Source organism: Notolepis coatsorum, assembly GCF_963971535.1.
Source record: "Notolepis coatsorum genome assembly, chromosome: 2".
Taxonomy (NCBI): Eukaryota; Metazoa; Chordata; class Actinopteri; order Aulopiformes; family Paralepididae; genus Notolepis; species Notolepis coatsorum.
In genome coordinates this window covers 59129083-59150679 of record NC_140166.1, presented here as the reverse complement: position 1 = coordinate 59150679, position 21597 = coordinate 59129083, and the positions used below count along the sequence as shown (strand labels likewise).

General features: G+C 43.8%; 1 protein-coding gene across 1 annotated transcript; it reads right to left on the bottom strand.

Moving 5' to 3' along the window:
* Window positions 1-6160: 6160 nt before the first annotated feature.
* plekhf1 (pleckstrin homology domain containing, family F (with FYVE domain) member 1) lies at window positions 6161-12465 on the bottom strand. The gene is made up of 2 exons (XM_084309130.1): window positions 12081-12465; window positions 6161-7330 (listed from the first exon to the last, which is right to left on the bottom strand). Exons 1-2 carry the CDS (start codon window positions 12322-12324, stop codon window positions 6768-6770), a joined length of 807 nt encoding a protein of 268 aa, XP_084165256.1. The 5' UTR covers window positions 12325-12465; the 3' UTR covers window positions 6161-6767.
* Between the last annotated feature and the right edge of the window lie 9132 nt (window positions 12466-21597).

The following is a 21597-nucleotide window of genomic DNA, read 5'->3' as shown; positions in this document are numbered from 1 at the left end:
TCTGTCTACACTGTCCAGATAGCTTCCTCAACGTATCTCCATGTTGCTATATCTAATTGCACCGACCTTTTGTTTAGTGCTTGAGGCTCTTCAAGCAGGCGCAGTACCTGACTGTCAACATACCAGCTGAGATCTCTGCGAGGCCAAGGGCAGAAGAACTCGTTGACACCATGCAGTTCACCTGGATGTTGTTTTCCTCTACGGCATCGAAATGGTGTCAACAAATTCTTCTGGCCTCGCATAGATCTCAGCTGCTATGTTGACATAGGGCTGGGCGATATAACGATAACGATAAATATCGCGATATATTTTAATAATCTATATTAATTTTTAATTTTTTTTTGGTGATCTGCAACAGGGCAGCTTTAAAACCAGAGACAGTGGACAGACTTGTCTTTCTTGCCTGCAACTTAAAGTAATGGCTTTTGCTTGTCCAAATGACAATACTGACCAAATCGAGATTTATTTTTCTCTTGTCCATTTATTTTGTTTGCTTTCTAATGTAAAATACAGTCTGAAACCGTCTGTACACAGTAGGCTATGTGTGCTAGCAGAGCTAGACTCCAGTCACGAGTCACGGTGCACATGTGTGGTGGTTTGTCCACCAAAAAAGCGCCAAAAGATAGAAAATAAACTAGCAGAGCCAGAACTGTTCAACTCCCCTGGAGCCACAGCCAGCCGAGAAGCCGGTTTACTTTCGCTTTCAAACCAGCTGCAGCCTGAGAACTGGAGTGTGAGCGGCTGTAACACTAAAGATGGCGGCAACGACAAAGAATTGCTGCAAAATAAACATACATATGTTGTTAAAAAAAAAAAATTTACTTATAACAATTTAGATAATTATCGATATCGAGTGATATCGCGATATGATTTTTTGCCATATCGCCCAGCCCTATGTTGACAGTCGGGTACTGCGCCTGCTTGAAGAGCCTCAAGCACTAAACAAAAGGTAAAATCCAGCACCGGGTACAGGTGGGCCCAGGTGGCCGATGGGTCGTGCCTCAGAGAAGGGGACATGGAACAAAAGCTCAGAGGGGACTGGGAGGATGTGTACAGAGCACCAGTGTGGAGGGTGGCTTGCTGATGAGATCCCCCAAAGTGGACAGACGGAACCTCATTAGTGTAGCTACTTGCAGCCATAATTCTCACTGAAGTCAACATGAATAAGGCATTCGTTGTCTGCAAGTGGTCTACAAAGGTTGATATGTAGAATGCTTTACAGATGTGTCAGTTAACCCATAACTGTGTATCTGAACCGGGCTGTTGTGAATCCAACCCGTTCAGCAAGTGCATTTAGCACAGGTCCCGGTAGGAGGAAGTTATAAGGACGTTTCCAAAGTAAAGGATGTTTTATTGTATCAAAATGGGGAATGGAACCCACAACACAAATTGACACAAGGGAAGGGGAGAACAAAACAGGGAGAACAATAAACACGAACAAACGAGGTCATCGGTAACCCTTGGTGTGTTTTAATCTACAAAGCCATTTTAGGTCAACTTCCTGGCTACTTGTCTTGCCTTCTGATTCCAATGCAAAGTTCTTATGGGCTACGATCACACGACCATTTGATAATGACGGTCCCACGTTTTTATTCTGATCTTGGAAAGAAGGCGTTTGAGGTTTCTGCTCCGTCTGCGCGGAACAGCCTGCAAGATGAGCTCAAACTACAGGAAACATGAACTCTAAATTAATTCAAACATATGATGCAGACCATGGGATCTGAGACCATAGGAAACTGTAAATGTTTTAATTGATTATTTTCTGTCCTTGGAACTGTGTGATTTTAATCTCAATGAGTTTTTTATCTGGTTAACCCTTTCACTGCCGCACTACCAAATGGTTAACCCTTTCACTGTGACAATACGGAAGGTTAACCCTTTCACTGCCACACGACAGCAGGTTAACCCTTTCACTGCCACACTACAGAAGGTTAACCCTTTCACTATCGCACTATACAGACGGTTAACCGAGTGGTAGTGAAATAAAGGTCAAACAAAAAAGAAACAGTCATTTCATTGTTATCCCTGTGGCTTCTTGTAAAGAGGAACGAGACGGACTGCAGCGTCAGGGCGAGGTGTCTTCAGGGCTGCTGCATTGTTGCTGCTCCTTTCCTTCCCCTTTTTTGGAAGTTTACTCGTTTAAAAGAAATGGAAAGGGGATGTGACCTGTTGTCCTCCTCCTGCTGACCTCCTGCTCTCCTGTCATTCCACCGCTGTGGAGCGAGGACTGAGAATAGGCGGCATCTCCTTGATGACCCTCCCGGAGCTCGGATAGGAGTGGGTCTGAGGCGGCCAGAAGATGCAGAGCGTAGGGGTCTTGAGGGTGTGTAGTTAGAAGATGCAGAGCGTAGGGGTCTTGAGGGTGTGTAGTTAGAAGATGCAGAGCGTAGGGGTCTTGAGGGTGTGTAGTTAGAAGATGCAGAGCGTAGGGGTCTTGAGGGTGTGTAGTTAGAAGATGCAGAGCGTAGGGGTCTTGAGGGTGTGTAGTCAGAAGATGCAGAGCGTAGGGGTCTTGAGGGTGTGTAGTTAGAAGATGCAGAGCGTAGGGGTCTTGAGGGTGTGTAGTTAGAAGATGCAGAGCGTAGGGGTCTTGAGGGTGTGTAGTTAGAAGATGCAGAGCGTAGGGGTCTTGAGGGTGTGTAGTTAGAAGATGCAGAGCGTAGGGGTCTTGAGGGTGTGTAGTTAGAGACCATTGACCGGAGGTAGGCGGGAGCGGTTCCCTTTGCCGCACGGTATGCTAGGTCGAGGGCCTTGAAGCGGATTCGTGCGGCAATGGGGAGCCAGTGCAGGTCCCTGAGAAGTGGGGTGACATGGGCCGACTTCGGTAGGTTTGAGATCAGGCGGGCCGCTGCGTTCTGAATAGAGAACCATCCATTAAAACACAGATGAATGAAATTAAGAGTTCCACTATGCACTATGTCCATCTTGTATATTATCAGGGAGGATTGGAATTAATTAATTATTTGGTGGAAGATCAATTACACTACCTATCTTTTCAAAGGAGAATAGGACGCACACTAGATGGAGCTTAGATAAGGGCTTTTAATCTTTTAATTTTAATAAGCTGTCGATGCAAAATAAAACATCTGCCCTCTCTTGCTCCACTGGAAATTAGACTTTATTAAAAAGGTTAGGGGGCTTTTGGTCTGAGGCTCTGAGACAAAGGTCTCTGACTGAACGCTCAGTAGCCTATCCAACAAAGTATAATTCGCTTTCTGTATTGAAGAGAGCATAGAATAAAATAATAATGATCAGATTTGCCAAACTGGATTATGAGTTACAATTTATAATTTAGCTGCCAGCAGGCGAGTGTGAAGCTGCTGTTTTCACTCCTGTTAAAAGTTAATATCTGGAGATCCTCAGAAAATAAAATAATACAAATATGAGTTTGGGATTAGGCATGAGAAAATGAATAGGCCTACATGTGACATCACTTTCTTCAACTGCTACTCTGTGTGGCTTGTTACACTCACAATGCACTCCTTGTGTTCCACCCTGAACACCTACAGTACTGTACTCTGTGTCCAAATGGAACATGTCCTTGTTCTGTGAGGTATAATCATAGCACACCTTGCTGTAATATATGCTACCTTCCATACACCGTGATGTCATCAGATTTCCAGTAGACGTGTTTTCGTCAGCCGTCTGGTAGAAGGAGTCCAACGGGTTTCATTCCATTTCTGATGCGATGACACATTTACGGTTAAAGCGTGAAGGAGATGGGACGGTACGCTATATCTCTGCAGCGAAGAGCCTTTTTCAAACGGTTTTAACCCTTTCACTACCACACTACAGAACCCCTTCACTACCACACTACAGATGGTTAACCTTCTGTAGTGTGGTAGTGAACGGGTTAACCGTCTCTAGTGTGGTAGTGAAAGGGTTACCCGTCTGCAGTGTGGTAGTGAAAGGGTTAACCTTCTGTAATGTGGTAGTGAAAGGGTTAACCTCCTGTAGGGTGGTAGTGAAAGGGGTAACCCTTTGCCGTGTGGCAGTGAAAGGGTTAACCTTCTGTAGTGTGGTAGTGAAAGGGTTAACCGTCTGTAGTGTGGTAGTGAAAGGGTTAACCGTCTGTAGTGAAAGGGGTAACCCTTTGCCGTGTGGCAGTGAAAGGGTTAACCTTCTGTAGTGTGGTAGTGAAAGGGTTAACCGTCTGTAGTGTGTTAGTGAAAGGGTTAACCGTCTGTAGTGTGGTAGTGAAAGGGTTAACCGTCTGCAGTGTGGTAGTGAAAGGGTTAACCTTCTGTAGTGTGGTAGTGAAAGGGTTAACCTTCTGTAGTGTGGTAGTGAAAGGTAACCCTTTGCCGTGTGGCAGTGAAAGGGTTAACTTTCTGTAGTGGTAGTGAAAGGGTTAACCTTCTGTAGTGTGGTAGTGAAAGATTAACCTTCTGTAGTGTGGTAGTGAAAGGGTTAACCTTCTGTAGTGTGGTAGTGAAAGGTTAACCTTCTGTAGTGTGGTAGTGAAAGGTTAACCTTCTGTAGTGTGGTAGTGAAAGGGTTAACCTTCTCTAGTTTGGTAGTGAAAGGTTAACCTTCTGTAGTGTGGTAGTGAAAGGGTTAACCTTCTCTAGTGTGGTAGTGAAAGGGGTAACCCTTTGTCGTGTGGCAGTGAAAGGGTTAACCTTCTGTATTGTCGCAGTGCAAGGGTTAACCATTTGGTAGTGTGGTAGTGAAAGGGTTAAGATATAGAATGATGTTTAATAGAGTGATCATATTATAATGTGACTTGCCCTTCAGTCACATTGACCAATATTAAGCCATATTAATACGGCTCATGATATAATGACCATGGTTGAGAAAAAGGCCTCCAAAGTTTTGCAGTTAATTTTGAAGCATTTATTCAAATGAATAAGAACCACGTAAGAAATTCATCTAGACATGTTTGCACAAACACATACACACTATACTGCTCTCTCCCTTTGTCACATCAATCCATGTACACGTGCACATGTACACGTGCACGCCCATTCCGACGTGCACCTCATCCTCCAGTGCAAACTCATCGATATACAATTTGAATGAAAAGTTTAACTTGTGCATATAATTTGGTCATGTTTGAGCACGTGCTTATGTGCACACACGCATGCATGTACATGTCCATGTGCGCGCCCATACCCACACGCAAGCTCATCATGGTGGCTAATAACTAATAATCACTAATAACAGGGTGATTCTACACAACTATCGCTGTGTGATTATTGAGAGCGTTCTCACTTCCTCCTGTACTGTATGGTTTGGTATAACATCACAGACCAGGAGAAGAAATCTCGGAACAGAATTGTGCGTCTCGCACGCAAGACAATCGGGGTTAGCCTGCCAGCTCTAGAAGAGATCTATGGTGCCAGGCTGCTTTCTCTAGAAGAGATCTATGGTGCCAGGCTGCTTCCCCGTGCCTCTGGCTTTATCAACGACCCCTCTGGTAACCCAGCCGCAGGCCTCTTCGTCCCCCTCCCCTCGGGCAGACGTTACCGCTCTATCACATGCTCTACCTCTCGGTTTACTAAGAGCTTCTTCCCCAGTGCTGTGCGCAGCCTGAATAACTCTAAAGGCTAGATTTGTATATTATCCTATTTTTTATTTTGGTGTGTTATTAGTCAGGTTGTGGAAGTGCTGTTTCTGTGTGTCTGTGCATCACGCACTTTGATTATATGCATTTTTACTGTAAATTGTGCCTCTATGCATCATGCACTTTACTATGTTATGCACTTTAGGGGATGTTGATATCAACCTTAGCATTTGTCCTTTTATACTGTCTGTGTTTTTATATCTTTATTTCTGTACTGTTTCTACTCTGCTCCTGTATTGGATTAGTAGTAGACACAGTGTTTGCTCTGTACCTGTATTCCAATGTGGATTAAACCATACAAATCAAATCTCTGACTCTGACCTCAACCGCTGTCAAATGTATTCGCTGATCAGGGCTGCCCTTCTCGTGATGATGTGTTCCAACGGTCTTACTATTTATTGTTCACGTTAATCAATTGACCCCTCGTGACGTCACAACAAACACAAATTCTGCACAGTTTGTTTAGGCCTCTGTCATTTTTTTTTCTGTTTCTGTACTTGCATGTCATTTTAGCCACCTTGACTGTTAGTTTCATTATGCATTGTGTGTTGAGTACTGACTTTTAATAATTTTTGTTTTGCAATAAAAAAAAAAAAAAACTATTCTCCATAATGTTCCCCCCTTCAAATGTTTGTTCTGAACATGGCCCTCGAAAAAGGAAGACACAGAAATAATATAAAATATTGTCCAAGTTTAAATGTGTTCACAGTATTTATACAGCAAGTAAGAAGATATAGACTTTTGATATCCAAAATACATACAATAATAATACCTCTTGTAACAGTAAACATAGTAAAAGTGTATACACAATAATGATAACTAATTATTAGTTACATGACATACATTACATATATTTACATGCCAGATTTAGGTTAAACTCAAGTGTAATGATTCCAAATATAGACCTCAGAATCTTTTGAGTTTTTCTTCTCTCACGTCCGCCACCCCAGAGTTCTTACAGTATAGTTCTGGATCAGTTTTTGACCTCAAAATCAAATTAACTTTTCTAACATTTCCCTATAGCCGGGCATTGGGTTTCAAACGGGTCAAAGATTCCAAGTGCAATGAAACCAACGCAATTCAAGTCAAAAAAAGAAAAGTCCTACTGTATCTTTGAGAAAACACTACAACGCTTTTCCCCAATGATATCAGGCCTACTTTAAAAGAGTCCGGAGAAGAGTCCTTCACACGCTCTATGGGTTCAGGTGCTGTATGTGTACGTTTCCTCCTGGGTGTCTAGCCACCTGCTGGGAGAATAAACCAGCTCCTCCTCGCTGTTCCCGACGCTGTTCCCCTCGCTGTTCTCGACACTGTTCCCCTCGCTGTGGCGAGTGCCAGGAGAAGAACTCCGCGTCTCCTCCTGGCACGGGACACCGGGCTGTGCGTAGCACAGGCCGCACACCCTCAGCAGCTTGGTGGCGTGGATGTGTGCGAGCAACGCCCTGCGTTTGGAGCAGGAGCCGCAGACCACGAAGCCGCAGCTCCGGCAGTGGTGGCGCCGCTGGGCGGCGCTGAACTTGTCGGTGCAGCGCATGCAGACGGCGGAGGCCCGGTCGGGGACCCAGGTGACGGCGAACGTGGCGCTGGGTCGGCGGCCGGCGCCGCTCGCGAGCCACCGGGAGCGCCGGTCCTCGATGTGGTCCATCCAGGCCCGCTTCTCCTCGGGCGACACCGCCGCCACGTAGAAGGACTTGCGCGGCGTGCGGATCAGCCACTGGTTCTTCATGAGCGGACTGTCGTCCAGGTCCTCCTGCAGAACGTCCTCTGGAGAGAGAGGAGGAAGAGGCCACGTTACGGTTCAATCACTCTTTTTGTCAAAAAAGTATTAATTTCTTTATTTATTTCTTTATTTCAGATCCCCATTAGTCCCTGCCTCAGCAGCGACTATTCTTCCTGGGGTCTGGATCCAAACATATAGAATTAAACAAGAATAATCAATAAAACAACATAAAAAAACAAAACAAATATCAATAAAACACCAATAAAATATACAAACAATTATAGAACATTAAAACCAATCAAATTCAGACATACAAACAAATATGTATGCCAAATGTTCTAATATAGAACAATACAAATATCAATAAAACAACAAATATCAATAAAACAACAAACGAAGACATCTCAGAGAAAAACTAAGACGTGTCGCCGTTAGCTGGGTGTCTCTGCTTAGGGCGGTCGACAACCGTACGTTTAACAAAACAATCCGTGCAGGTGATTGATTGATTGATTGATTGATTGAAAATTGTATTAACAGATTGCAGAATGGGTACAATACAGTACGGCTCAATACACACAATTGTTAAGGGGATGCAGACTTGAGAAAGACTTTCGTCTTGTTTACATCAGGGTCCCCCATTTTCAATTCACAATGAATTGTAAGTAAGGGTGCAACTTGCTCCGTGCAATCCATTCTTTTGTGGATCCCGCCCGCCTATAACTGTTCCGCAACTGTAAGTTACTTCCGGGGTAGGCCTGATTGGCCCCGACAGGCACGTGACGCGCAAGCTTGCGGAATTATGTAACCGTCCTAATCCGCCATGATTTTCATTCGGCGCTTCAGCTCACCTGGCAGAGCAGCGATCCTGCGGTCCGTTGTTGACGAGTTCGAATCCCATCAAATTTTTTTTTTTTAACGTTGATTTTTTTTTAACGTGTATTCTTTCGCCGGTTAAGGTTAGGCATGGTTAAGGTTAAGGTTAGGCATTGTTTCGGAGTTGGTTAAGGTTAGAACGGTTAAGTTTAGGCGCTGTTAAGGAGCTGGTTAAGGTTAGAGTTTGTCTTAGAGAATGGCAATATTCTTTCTTTGATTGATTGATTGATTGAAAAGTTTATTAACAGATTGCAGAATGGGTACAGTACAGTACATCTCAATACATACAATTGTTAAGGGGATGCAGACCAGAGAAAGACTTTCGTCTTGTTTCCACCAGGGTCCCCCATTTTCAATTCATCATAACATATATGACATACATGACATACAGATAGACAGTACTGCTACATCTATACATTTATGACATATCAGATTTGCAAATACAGTACTGTTTGTGATACAAAAGTGTCCAGAAAAGGAGTGTATATACATTTGGCGTAGAAACTGTACATTGGAGGAGGTTGGTGGGGTTGGGTGAGGGCTGTACATTGGAGGTGGGGGGGGGGGGGGGGGTTGGGTAGGGGACACACACACATTTTACACTGTACATTGGAATATTGACAAAGCCTTACTTGGTCATTTACTGTACAACTAGGTTAGGACATTTGTAGGGGCCAGTTTCGAATTGCAGTCTCACGTAGGTGTTTTTTGAGAGTGTTTTTGAAGGTGGGTAGTGATTCACATTCCTTTACAGCTTTAGGCAGGGCGTTCCACATTGATGTGGCATAATTGCGAAACGTGTTTAGTCCCTTGTTTGAGCCGAATCTGGGTTTTACATGATTTGTGGAGCTCCCTCTGGTGTTGTGATCGTGGTATTCACTGACCTTTGGGAAGTATTTTGACATGTACATGGGTACCTTGGTCGCGTAGTGTATCTTGTAGACCAGGCCCATTGCAAGTTGCTGTACTCTGTCGTCTACTCTAAGCCATCCTAGGTTGTCAAAGTGGGCAGGGGTGAGGTGGGTTCTAGGAGTCAGGTCAAGTAGTAGTCTGACTAGCTTGTTTTGAGATGTTTGTAATTTGTTTTTTAGTGCCTTTGAGGTGCTTTGGTACCATGAGGTGCAAGCATAGTCGTAGTACCCTTGAATGAGTGCTCCTGCTAGAGTCTTCAGGGTATTCTTGTTTACCAGAGAGGAGATCCGGTACAAGAATCGCGTTCGTTGGTTGACTTTTTTTATTACATTGGATGCCATTTTGTCACAGGAAAGATTAGCCTCTAGGATGGAACCCAGGTAGGTAATTTCATCTTTCCTTGTGATAATATTGTCACCCACTGTAACCGAGAAGCCGTCGGTCTTGCTGAGTTTGTTATTTGAGCCGAAGAGAATGGACTCTGTTTTGCCCATGTGTAATGATAGTTTGTTGTCGGCGAGCCATATGCAGATTTTGCCTAGTTCCGAGCTGAGGGCTTTTTCAACCTGTAACTTGTTCTTGTCAGAGACCAGCAGGGCTGAGTCGTCCGCAAACAGGAACAAGTTGCAGTCACAAGCTGACGACATGTCATTTGCATAAATTAGGAATAGTAGCGGTCCTAGTATGCTTCCTTGTGGAACACCACAGCTCACTGTGAGGGGGGGGGATAGGGTACCGTTTACTTCCACCATCTGTTCCCTCCCCTCCAGGTAGGATTGTATCCAGCTCACTGATAAACTATCAAAACCAATTGCTTTTAGCTTGTCAATCAGAATGGTGTGATTGACAGTGTCGAAGGCCTTTTGTAGGTCCAGCATGACCATGCCGCAGTATTTGCCCGCGTCCACCTCTTGTTTGATGTGGTCGTTCAAGTAGAGAAGGCATGTGTCAGTGGAGTGGGATGTTCTGAAGCCAGATTGGAATTCGTAGATTAGATTTTTTTCCGCGAGGTACTTTTCGATCTGTTCGTATACTATTTTTTCCATGACTTTCGAGATGGATGTAAGGATAGAAACAGGGCGGTAGTTACCCGGGTCTAATTTGCTGCCCTTTTTGTGCAGGGGTGTTACTCTCGCAATTTTGAAGTCCTTGGGGACGTGTCCCTGTTTTATGGAGAGGTTTATTATGTGTGTGATGACTGGGGTGATGGCTGCTGCTGAGTCTCTGAGGAATTTGGAGGGGATGTTGTCATGGCCAGTGGCCTTGTTTGGTTGGAGGGCGCTCAGTTTTTTGAGTACCTCATCTGTAGTTACTATTTCCAGTTTGAAGTCGTCTTTGTGGACGCCTAGGTTCATGTAGTATGCTACTATGTGTTCTACCCCATACTGCCCTGAGTGGGAGGGTAGTTTGTTTACCAGTGTTGTGGCTATGTTTGTGAAGAAAGTGTTTAAGTAATTGGCTACATCCAGCTTGTCTGTGATGAGCGTGTTGTCCGTCTTTATGTTTATGTTTGAGAACCTGGTTTTGAGTTTTTTACTGCAGCCTAGTTGATTGTTGAGTAATTTCCAAAGTTCACGTGGTTTATTTTTGTTTTCCTCGGTTTTGTCATTGATGAAATTTTTTTTAGCAGTTTTGATCATGGAGTTTACGTCATTTCTTAGTCTGTTTCTTTCTAGTTTGAGTTCAGTCACGTGGTCTTGGAGTTCACTGCTCGTGCTTTTGGTAAGCTTTGACTGACTTTTACGAAACTCAGAGCATTTTTTGTCTCTGGCTTTCATAGCGGTCAGTATTTCAGTGTGCATCCATGGCTCAGCGCGATTTTTTACCCTGGTGGTTCTTAGGGGGGCCATTTTGTTTAGTATTGATGAAAATTTGGTTTTGAAGCCAAGCCAAGTTTCTTCAACCAGTGTACCATTGAGTTCATCTGACCAGTCCAGACTCTCCAGTTCAAGGTTAAAGGCCTCGCTAGAGTAGGTTTTGAGGTCTCTAGATGTGACTGTTTTGTGACAGCCAGCCTTTAGTTTTAGCTTTTTGCGGGTACAGAATATCATGTAATGATCACTTAACCCGCATGCTATAACCCCTTTACTGGAGATCTTGGACTTGTCAGAGGTCAGTATGAGGTCAATGGTAGTCTGAGTTGATTCACATATCCTTGTGGGTTGGGTGATTAGTTGGCTGAGGCCGTGCAGATCACAAAACCTATTGAAGGATTTGAAGACGGGTGCATTTTTTTGTTGCATATCCGTGTTCCAATCCCCAATAAGAATTTTTTCCGCATCCTCAGCTCCAGCTAAGCACACATCCAAAGTATCATAAAAGCCAGTTTGATCTGGCGGTCTGTATATTGTGCCGACTAGAACAGATTTTGCCCTTTCAAATAAAATTTCCACCCATACGGTTTCAATTGCCTCATGATGAAGGTCAGTACGGGTAATGAATTTGGTGTCCTTATGTATGTACATACAAACACCACCTCCATACTGGTTTCTGTCATTACGGACTATAGTATAGTTCTCTATTTCTATTTCAGGGTCTGTTACAGATGGATCAAGTTTAGTTTCAGTAAAGCAAATTATGTCTACCTTACCGCTCATAAACAGGTTTCTTAATTCGTCCAGCTTATGCTTAATGCTGTTTACATTAAGGTGAAAGATGTGTAGTCCGTTTTTATTAGCTGTGTTATTGATGTTATTCTATGGTTAAGGTTAGGCATGGTTAAGGTTAAGGTTAGGCATTGTTTCGGAGTTGGTTAAGGTTAGAACGGTTAAGTTTAGGCGCTGTTAAGGAGCTGGTTAAGGTTAGAGTTTGTGTTAGAGAATGGCAATAGACAGCCTATTTCCGCGCGACAGCTCTCAGCAGCCTCGTTGCGCGTCCTGAGTTTGCCGCGTCACGTGCCTGTCGGGGCCAATCAGGCCTACCCCGGAAGTAATTTACAGTTGCGGAACAGTAACACGCATCCCGCCCGTAGTATCCCTTTACTCGCCAGCTCACGAGTTATCTACCTACCTAGAGGGATGATCTGTCGGTTGGCGTGCCAGCGGCCGTGCAGGAGGATGCTGCCGTACACCAGCACGTCGTTGAAGAGGAAGAAAGCCTTGGGCTGCGGTCGGCGCCGAGACAGCTTCATCAGACGACCCTCTCCGATCAGAGCCCGACCCGGCGTGGCCAGGGATTTCACCGAGGGGCCAAAAGAATTATCCACCGCCTGGATCCGCTCGCGGTTCTCCTCGGTCGAAGCTAGCGGGTCCATGGTATCTTCAGTGGTAATCACTAGAGAAACTGAACTATAGGGTTAACGAACGTACTGTAGAAGAAGTATAGCCTGTGTGTTTACGCTGCAGCCGTCAGTGTGCGGTCTCTCTTAACCCCTGTGTGCCTCTTCACGGGCTGTTGGGATCTCTCAAGTAAAGTGACACAACAACACAGGACAGGAGGCGTCTTTATACCCAGAGAATCTCACGCCTCCTCATTCCTCGTTATGGGGAAGTTCCAGATTCTGATAACTGGTCTTGCAAGACCCAGCCTGGAAGGGGTGGAGAGAGAGAGAGAAGTCCCATGTAATCATTGAAACCCCCCCTGGGCTCGTCTAAGTCCTACCTATTGTAACCTGTCTGGCTGTGTGACGTCAACTTGTCAACATGACATAACCGCACAAGGATAGCTTAGTTTATCACGTGGGAAATCAGACGCTTTGGGGATTTAGGACACACCCATTTATTATTACAACACAAGGTTAGGCCTATGACCATACAATGCCTGGCCTGGCCATACGACTTTATATTAATTAAATGTACATAGATCAAATAATCGTTTTACAGACACGAGTCACATCGTTACTAGAGAACTTACTAGACAAGTTAACGCTGCTGCCGGATGGCAGGTGGACAAGAGGTGAAGTGAGTCACTGGCTCGAGTTAAATCTAATCTAACCTGTTGTTACATCAAGTGCAAACAATGGAGCGCCACATAGTGACCAAATGCCATGCACTGCAACTAAATAATAACACATAAATATCATATATACAGGCGTCATCAGTACACGTTCCTCGGTGGCTCCAGTCAAACAAGGTGTCCCCCAGGGTTCAGTTCTCGTCACCATCTACCTCCTCCCCCGGCCCTTGGTCAGATCGTCAGGAAACATGGTCTCAATGATCACTGCTACGCCGATGACACCCAGCTATATCTCAGAATCAGAATGGTCTTTATTGTCATTATATTCAGGTGCAATGTAATAAAAGCAGTACCAGAAAAACACCAGTAAATAAAAACTGTACAAGTAAATCAAGTCACACAAAATGTTTGTGTTCACAAATTAACTTCACACCGTCTCACTGTCTTCACACGCCGCTTTGGTGACGTAAAAGACACGCCAGGAACTTGGAACAAAAAAGCAAAGATCAAGAGCAAGAAGGGCGAGTTTGCTGCTGACTAAAACTTAGATCAACTGTTTAAATGCATCATTGATATTGTTAAGGGGATGCAGATCAAGGGTCCCCCATTTTGTAAACAAGACGAAAGTCTTTCTCTGGTCTGCATCCCCTTAACAATTGTGTGTATTGAGCCGTACTGTACCACTGTACCCATTCTGCAATCTGTTAAATAAAGTTATCAATCAATCAAACAGTGACTCCTGTCTCACTCAACCAGTCTCAAAAATATTGTGTAGAAGAAAGACTCTGTGTGTTGTCTTTTAGGCTTACCTTGTGATGCTTTTGTCTGTTTCATTAGTCACCATCATCATCATCATCATCATCATCATCATCGTGTGAATAGCAGCTCAAACGGGGATCCAGCCTCCAACATGCATCATTCATCAAACCACTGACACTTCTAGGCCAGCCAAGTGGAGGAGTTTAACAAGGGCCTCAAAACACAAAAACACTTTTTAATAGAGCCTTTTGTTGAGTTGTATCTAGTTTTAACCCTTCTTATTTTATGTTCTTTGACTCTTTTACTAGTTTTAACCCTTCTTATTTTATGGTCTTTGACTCTTTTACTAGTTTTAGCCCTTCTTATTTTATGGTCTTTGACTCTTTTACTAGTTTTAACCCTTCTTATTTTATGTTCTTTTACTCTTTTACTAGTTTTAGCCCTTCTTATTTTATGTTCTTTGACTCTTTTACTAGTTTTAACCCTTCTTATTTTATGGTCTTTGACTCTTTTACTAGTTTTAGCCCTTCTTATTTTATGGTCTTTGACTCTTTTACTAGTTTTAACCCTTCTTATTTTATGTTCTTTTACTCTTTTACTAGTTTTAGCCCTTCTTATTTTATGTTCTTTGACTCTTTTACTAGTTTTAACCCTTCTTATTTTATGTTCTTTGACTCTTTTACTAGTTTTAACCCTTCTTATTTTATGTTCTTTTACTCTTTTACTAGTTTGTATGTTCTTCTAATCTACACTGTAGCGCCTTGAGATTTGTTCCACAAATATAAAGCGCCCCTACAAATATATTATTATTATTATTGTTAAGGGGATTAGTGAGAGAGGGAGCAGGTAGTACTCAGTAGTACTCATTTATATATACTCTTTATATAATTAATATTCTCAATATTGTATATTGATATTGCACTTTACTGTTACATTTGCACTCTGGTTAGAACGTCTTTTCATTGTACTGTACTTGTGCTGTATAATGACAAGATATTGTCATATAATGACACAGATAACATTAATGTCTACACAGAGACAGTGCTGGACTATGTTTGTACTAGGGTGGAAGAAACAATCCCCACTACCAAAATGAGAGTTTACCCAAATCAAAAACCCTGGGTAGACAAATCCGTCCGTGAAGCTCTGAGAGAGCGCACCAAAGCATACAACGACGCCCTAGTGGCAGGCAACATGAATGACCACAAGGTGGCGCGATACAACGTAAGGAGGACAGTGTCAGAGGCCAAACGGCGCTACAGGGATAAAATTGAACTCCAGTTTGAACAAGCTGACTAGAGCTATGTGGCAGGGGCTCAAAACGATGACAGACTACAAAGGCGCCTCCCTCAAACTGAACAGTGACATCTCCTTAGCAAATGACCTCAATACCTTCTATGCGAGGTTTGATGCTGGTAATAACAACACCAGCTCACAAGCCACGGCAATGGGGGGGGGGGGGGGGTCGGCTGCTGATGGAGGCGCAGTGTTCAGGGTAACAGAGCATGAGGTGAGGCGGACCTTTAAAAAAGTGAATATCAGGAAGGCAGCAGGTCCGGACGGCATCCCCGGCCGCGTCCTAAAAGTCTGTGCCGACCAACTGGCCCCAGTATTCACTGACATATTTAACCTGTCCTTAGAACAGGCTGTCATCCCCACCTGCCTGAAGAAGTCCACTATTATCCCTGTACCCAAAAAATCCAAGCCTGCTTGCCTCAACGACTACCGCCCTGTAGCTCTCACCTCCATAGCCATGAAGTGCTTTGAGAAGCTAGTAAAGGGCTACATCTGCTCCTCCCTCCCCATCAACATGGACCCCCTGCAATTTGCATACCGCCCCAACAGGTCCACGGAGGACGCCATAGCCCATGTGCTGCACACAGCAGCATCACACCTGGACAAGAGGCAGGGGAACTATGTGAGAATGCTATTCATCGACTACAGCTCGGCATTCAATACCATAGTCCCCTCCATACTCATAGCCAAGCTCAGGGACCTGGGCTTGGGCTATGACCTCTGCCAGTGGGTCTTGGACTTCCTGACTGGCAGACCCCAGGTGGTGAGAGCAGGCAACTGCACCTCCTCATCCATCACCCTCAACATAGGGGCCCCCCAGGGCTGTGTTCTGAGTCCCCTCCTCTACTCCCTGTACACACACGACTGTGTGGCTCAGCGGAGTAGCAATACAATCATCAAATTTGCTGACGACACAGTGGTGGTGGGCCTGATCTCTGCCAACGACGAGAGGGCCTACCTGGAAGAGGTCAAGGTCCTGGCGGGATGGTGCCAGGAAAACAGCCTCTCCCTGAACGTCAGCAAAACAAAGGAGATGATTGTGGACTTCAGGAGGTCGGGGGTCAAGGACTACAGCCCCCTCAGCATCGACGGGGCACCGGTTGAGAGAGTCAACAGCTTTAAGTACCTCGGAGCCTACATATCCGAGGACTTGACATGGACCACACACATTGACAGTGTTGTGAAGAAGGCACGACAACGCCTCTACTTCCTCAGGCGCCTAAGGAAGTTCCAAGTCAGTCAGAAGATCCTTAAGAACTTCTACTCATGTACAATAGAGAGCATCTTGACCGGCAACATCACCTCCTGGTTTGGGAATAGCACTGCACAAGACCGAAGCAGACTACAAAGAGTGACACGTTCAGCCGAACGCACAATTGGAGGGGGGCTCCCCACCCTCCAGAACATTTACAACAAGCGTTGCAAGGGCAAGGCTAAGAGAATCATTAAAGACTCCAGTCACCCGAACAACTGCCTCTTTGAACTGCTGCGGTCAGGCAAGCGATACCGGAGTCTCAAGGCGAGCACAGAAAGACTCAGAAGAAGCTTCTATCCCCAGGCCATCAGGCTGCTAAACGAACAATGAATGAACACTACACAACAACAACCACCAAACGCACATAGCACACACATCCACACGCACACACTCACTTTAAACAAACACACTGTAGCACCCACTCCACACACTTTATAGCACACACCCACTTTAAACAAACACACTGTAGCACCCACTCCCCACACTTTATATTTATTGATGAAGGATTGCACTACAACTCGTACACCTTACTGTAAATTGTACCTAAAATTGTACCTCATCCCATTTCTGCTTTGCACTAGATAGTACTGTACATTAGTACACTGCATAGTATTGTATATTATATGGTAACTCAGAACATTGTACATATGTCTATACCGAACACTGTGACCTCATTTTTCTTCTTCTAAATTACATGCTATATTATGTTATTTGATACTATCTTGTCTAGCACAGTCTCTGGAGTGTAACAGTAAGAAGCATTTTGTATGAAAGTATTCTGTACTTCTGTATGACAACTATTAAAGAACTTGAACTAATCTAATCTATTTTACTTGAACTAGTAATACATGCTAGCTGATTCCACCCCCCCCCCCCCCTCCCAAGTAGGGGGCTTACTTATTTTTTTTAACTAAACATAGAAAACAGTCTCCTGGAGAGTTTAGACTGTAAATGAAAAATATGCCTTTTCTAACATTCATCACACATCACTGGGGTGACAGTGAGGCTCGGGAGGTAGAGCAGTCGTCTGGCAATCCGGAGGTTCCCGGTTCGATTCCCGCTCCTCCCCGGGCAGCGTGTCGATGTGTCCTTGAGCAAGACACTTAACCCCTAATTGCTCCCGATGAGCATTGATTGATTGATTGATTGAAAACTTTATTAACAGATTGCAGAATGGGTACAATACAGTACAGCTCAATACACACAATTGTTAAGGGGATGCAGACCAGAGAAAGACTTTCGTCTTGTTTACATCAGGGTCCCCCGTTTTCAATTCATCAGTACATATATGACACACATGACATACAGATAGACAGTACTGCTACATCTATACATTTATGACATACCAGATTTGCAAATACAGTACTGCTTGTGATACAAAAAGAGTCCAGAAAAGGGAGTATATACATTTGACGTAAAAACTGTACATTGGAGGAGGTTGGGTGGGGTTGTGTGGGGGGGGGGGGGGGGGGGGTTGGGTAGGGAGGGGTTGGGGGGAACACTGTACAAGCAAAACTGTACATTGGGATATTGACAACCATACTAGGTAATTTACATTGGATGGGGGGGGGGGGGGGGGGGGGGGGGACACTGTACAAAGCAGGTGTGTGAATGTGTGAGTGAATGTGTGAAATGTGAATAACAAATTGTAAAGCGCTTTGGATCAAATCTGCTCTATAAAAAAGCAGCCATTTACCAGTTACCATCCTAAATGAGAAATTCACAGCCAGTTTGCTGCCATGAGACTGGTTGAGTGAGACACAGATACAGTCAAGAAGAGAGTTGTTAAGGCAGTGATGGCAACAACGCTGTGAGACTGGTTGAGTGAGGTAGCTGTCACTGTAGAAGAGTTGTTTTTAACCCTTGTGTTGTTAAAAAAAAAAAATTGGTGTTCGTACTCACAATCTGTCTGGTGGACCCACAACGTTATTGGGATTAAATGTTCTTTTTTAATAAAGCATAACAATTAATGTAAAAAAAAATATGTACACGATACAATCTAGACAGCATACTGTATACATTTGTCATTTACCACAGCTAGATCACATTCATCAATACAAGTGCTATTCGTTTTTGTGACAAAAGAAAAATTATAATCAAGACGTGAATGGAAATAAATCATGTTTATCTTGAAAAATATAAATGAAACAAGGTGGAAGCAGACAGTAAAAGATACAAAGTTAACTTTTATTAAATGTTTACCATATTTACTTGTTTTTTCACCTACAATTTCCTACACGTCCAGGTTCCAGGGGACCAGAACACCACATTATGTAATATGTGTCACAAGTGTGTCGTTGCATGCCGATTAATAAAGACTTCTAAAAAGTCCTGCATTTTAATATAAATGTGTAGGGGGGGGGGCACAGTGTGCACTCAATGAACATGTGTTCTTTTACGATGTTCTTCACAGAAATGTTTTTAATTAATTGATTGATCATTTCTCTCTCAGTAAACATTAAAGACGGGTCCCACAGAGCCGAACACAGGGGTCAACTAGGCCAAGTGACTCACATCATGTCACTGACCTAGTGGAGTCTTTGTAGGCGTACATTCTTGACAGACAGACAGACGACATGCACTCTTCCTACTATACTAATGTCGCTACTACTATAGACAGCGTGTCGAAGTGTCCTTGAGCAAAGACACTTAAGCCCTAACTGATCCCGATGAGCAGGTCGGCACCTTTGCATGGTCGCCTCGGCCGTCGGTGTGTGAATGTGTGAGTGAACGGGTAAAAATGTGAGGAACAAATTGTAAAGCGATTTGGATAAAAGCGTTGCGTAAATGCACCATTTACTATACGCTCAACACTGCAGCACCCACGTTTCAACACTGTTTTTAAGAACATTGTTACTCAGCTGTAAGAGTTGTGCCCTTCCTGCTGACTTGTCGTACAGAACTTGTAAGTCGCTTTGGACAAAAAGTGTCAGCTAAATGACTAACATGTAGAAAATGTGAATACTATAATAGAGCTCATCAAACCACCAGTGACAGTTCCAGGCCACAGCCGCGGGGGTTTCGCTCTGGGCAGAGAAAGCGGTTGAGCGGCTCGTCTCCAGAGACGCTGAAGCACAGAGACAGACGGTTCTCTTGAGCGATACACTTGGCCTAATCCCACAGCTCCTCCAGTAGTGCTGCTCAGTGGTCAAGTGACACACTGGCACAATAACAATGACACTGGCAAAAATACAGCACTGGGACTGACCTGGAACTCTGCACTTTACTTTATATATTTATATTTATTCAAATGATTAATCCTTCACTGCACTGTCTTTGTCCTGCGTCTGTCTGTTATGTGAAAAGAAAATGTATGGAAAAATGCATACTCTGTAATGTAATGGTTACACATATGGCTTATTAAAGGAATCTGAATCTGAATTAGCATACTGGTTGTACTGGGCAGCGACTGTGAAGCAGGCGAGTGACCATGAAGCGAACGGCCCCAAAATAAAAGAAAATAAAAATCTGTCTTGGCCTTCTAAGTTAGTTTTCTACCGTAAAAAAAGGCTTGATAGAATAAATTCCTTTTGGTAAACTGTGCTTTTATCCAAAGCGCTTTACAATTTGTTCCTCTCACATTTTACCCAGTTAGGGGGTTAAGTGTCTCGCTCAAGGACACTTCAACACGCTGCCCGCGGGAGGAGCGGGTATCAAACCGGGAGCCTCTGGATTACCAGACGACTGCTCTACCTCCTGATCCACTGTCGCCTTTTCACTGCCACCAGTCAAGTGACACTTGTTATGGAGGTGAAGCCAGATTACTTGTTTATTCCACATAATTGCGGCTTGTGTAACAGTATAAAGTTGAAAGGCACCTTTCCTTCTGTAGTATTTACTAAATACACTCACTGCACTGCACACACGTCCACACACTTTAAACAAACACTAACCTACCACTCACTTTAACACACTTTATATTGATATATTAAAAAGATTTGCACTACACCCATACCTCATTTGCACCCTTACCCTAAGTTTTGTTTACCCATCTCATTTCTGCATTGTACCTCACTGTTACTCATTTTACTGTGTTGTATTATTGTATATATGTATATCGACTTTACTTACTTCTTAATTACTTTTTTATTTTATTTTTACTGTATGTAGCACTCTCAGGGGCTTTCAGAAATAAGCATTTCATATAAAGTATTCTGTATTTTGTTGTGACATAATAAACAAACTTGAACTTGAAATAATACCAATCTGTCTAATGTTAGTGGAATAAACTATTAAATTGAGTGTGTTGCATGCAACTTTTGCTTTGTGTAATGTAAATGATGTTATTTGATGCAATTTGCAACCAGTTGAAAGCAAGCCTAACTTCCGTCTCGTAAACCGAACCTCAACATGACATGTAGAACAGCGCGCAGATTGCAAGAAACTAGTTCCTTTGACACAACTTGCATCACCCTTTCAGTTTGGAAGACAGAGTAACAGACAGGTGACCTCAATCAGTCCGAGAGGCTTTATTACCCTGCAATCAAAACGAATGCAAAGAAATCTAAAATGGTCGGTCTGCCCTCTACTGGCCAACTGTGGAACCTTCTGTAAATACAATTAAAAAAAAAACACACATACCGATTTGCCTATTCTTTTGCTGAATAAAAAAGTTTATTTTAACAAATTTTACAATTCAAAACTTTTTACAAACATCGCTTTCCGGGCGGTCAGGTGGCGTAACGGAGATTGCGTTCGTCACCAAACCCCGGAGACGCTGGATTCGCCTGTTCGAATCCAGCTCACAGCTCCGGGGTTGTCACCAGCTTGGCTGGCCGTTCACACTAATACAATTGGCAGTATTAGAGGGTGGGAAAAGCTGGCGGGGTGGGTCCGGGTCGTTGTAAACAGCGACTCCTACCGTTCGGTCGGGGCGCCTGCTAAGCGCGGATAGGACCTGAGTGGGATAGTGTGATCCTTCCACACGCTACGCCCTCTCAGTGAGAGTCCACGCTGCCAGGTGAAAAGAAGCGGTTGATTGGCTGGACGTGTGTCGGAGGAAGCACGTGATAGCCTCCACTCTCCCAGACCGACTGTGGGGGGTAAGTGCACAGCGACCAGGAAGGGGATTGGGAATTGGCATAACGACTAACATTGGGATGGGAGAAAATCGGAGGAAAATGGGGGGGAAAGATTAAAAAAAAAAAAAAAAAAAAAAAAATCACTTTCCGGTTACCAATGTCACTAATAAAGTGTTCTAAATCCAAGCTGCTTACAGTTTGAACAACCGTGTTTTCTTGTACGTAACAGGATTACCCAGTTAGTCACACAACTGTGGGAAATAATTAGATGTAAAATAATTAAATGTAAAATGTTTTAAAT

Excerpts from the sequence above, each read along its gene's own strand:
- plekhf1 (XM_084309130.1), bottom strand. The coding sequence starts at position 12,324 with ATGGACCCGCTAGCTTCGACCGAGGAGAACCGCGAGCGGATCCAGGCG. Across the intron at positions 7,331-12,080 it reads CCGACAGATCATCCCTCTAG|AGGACGTTCTGCAGGAGGAC; the intron begins GTAGGTAGATAA and ends CTCTCTCTCCAG.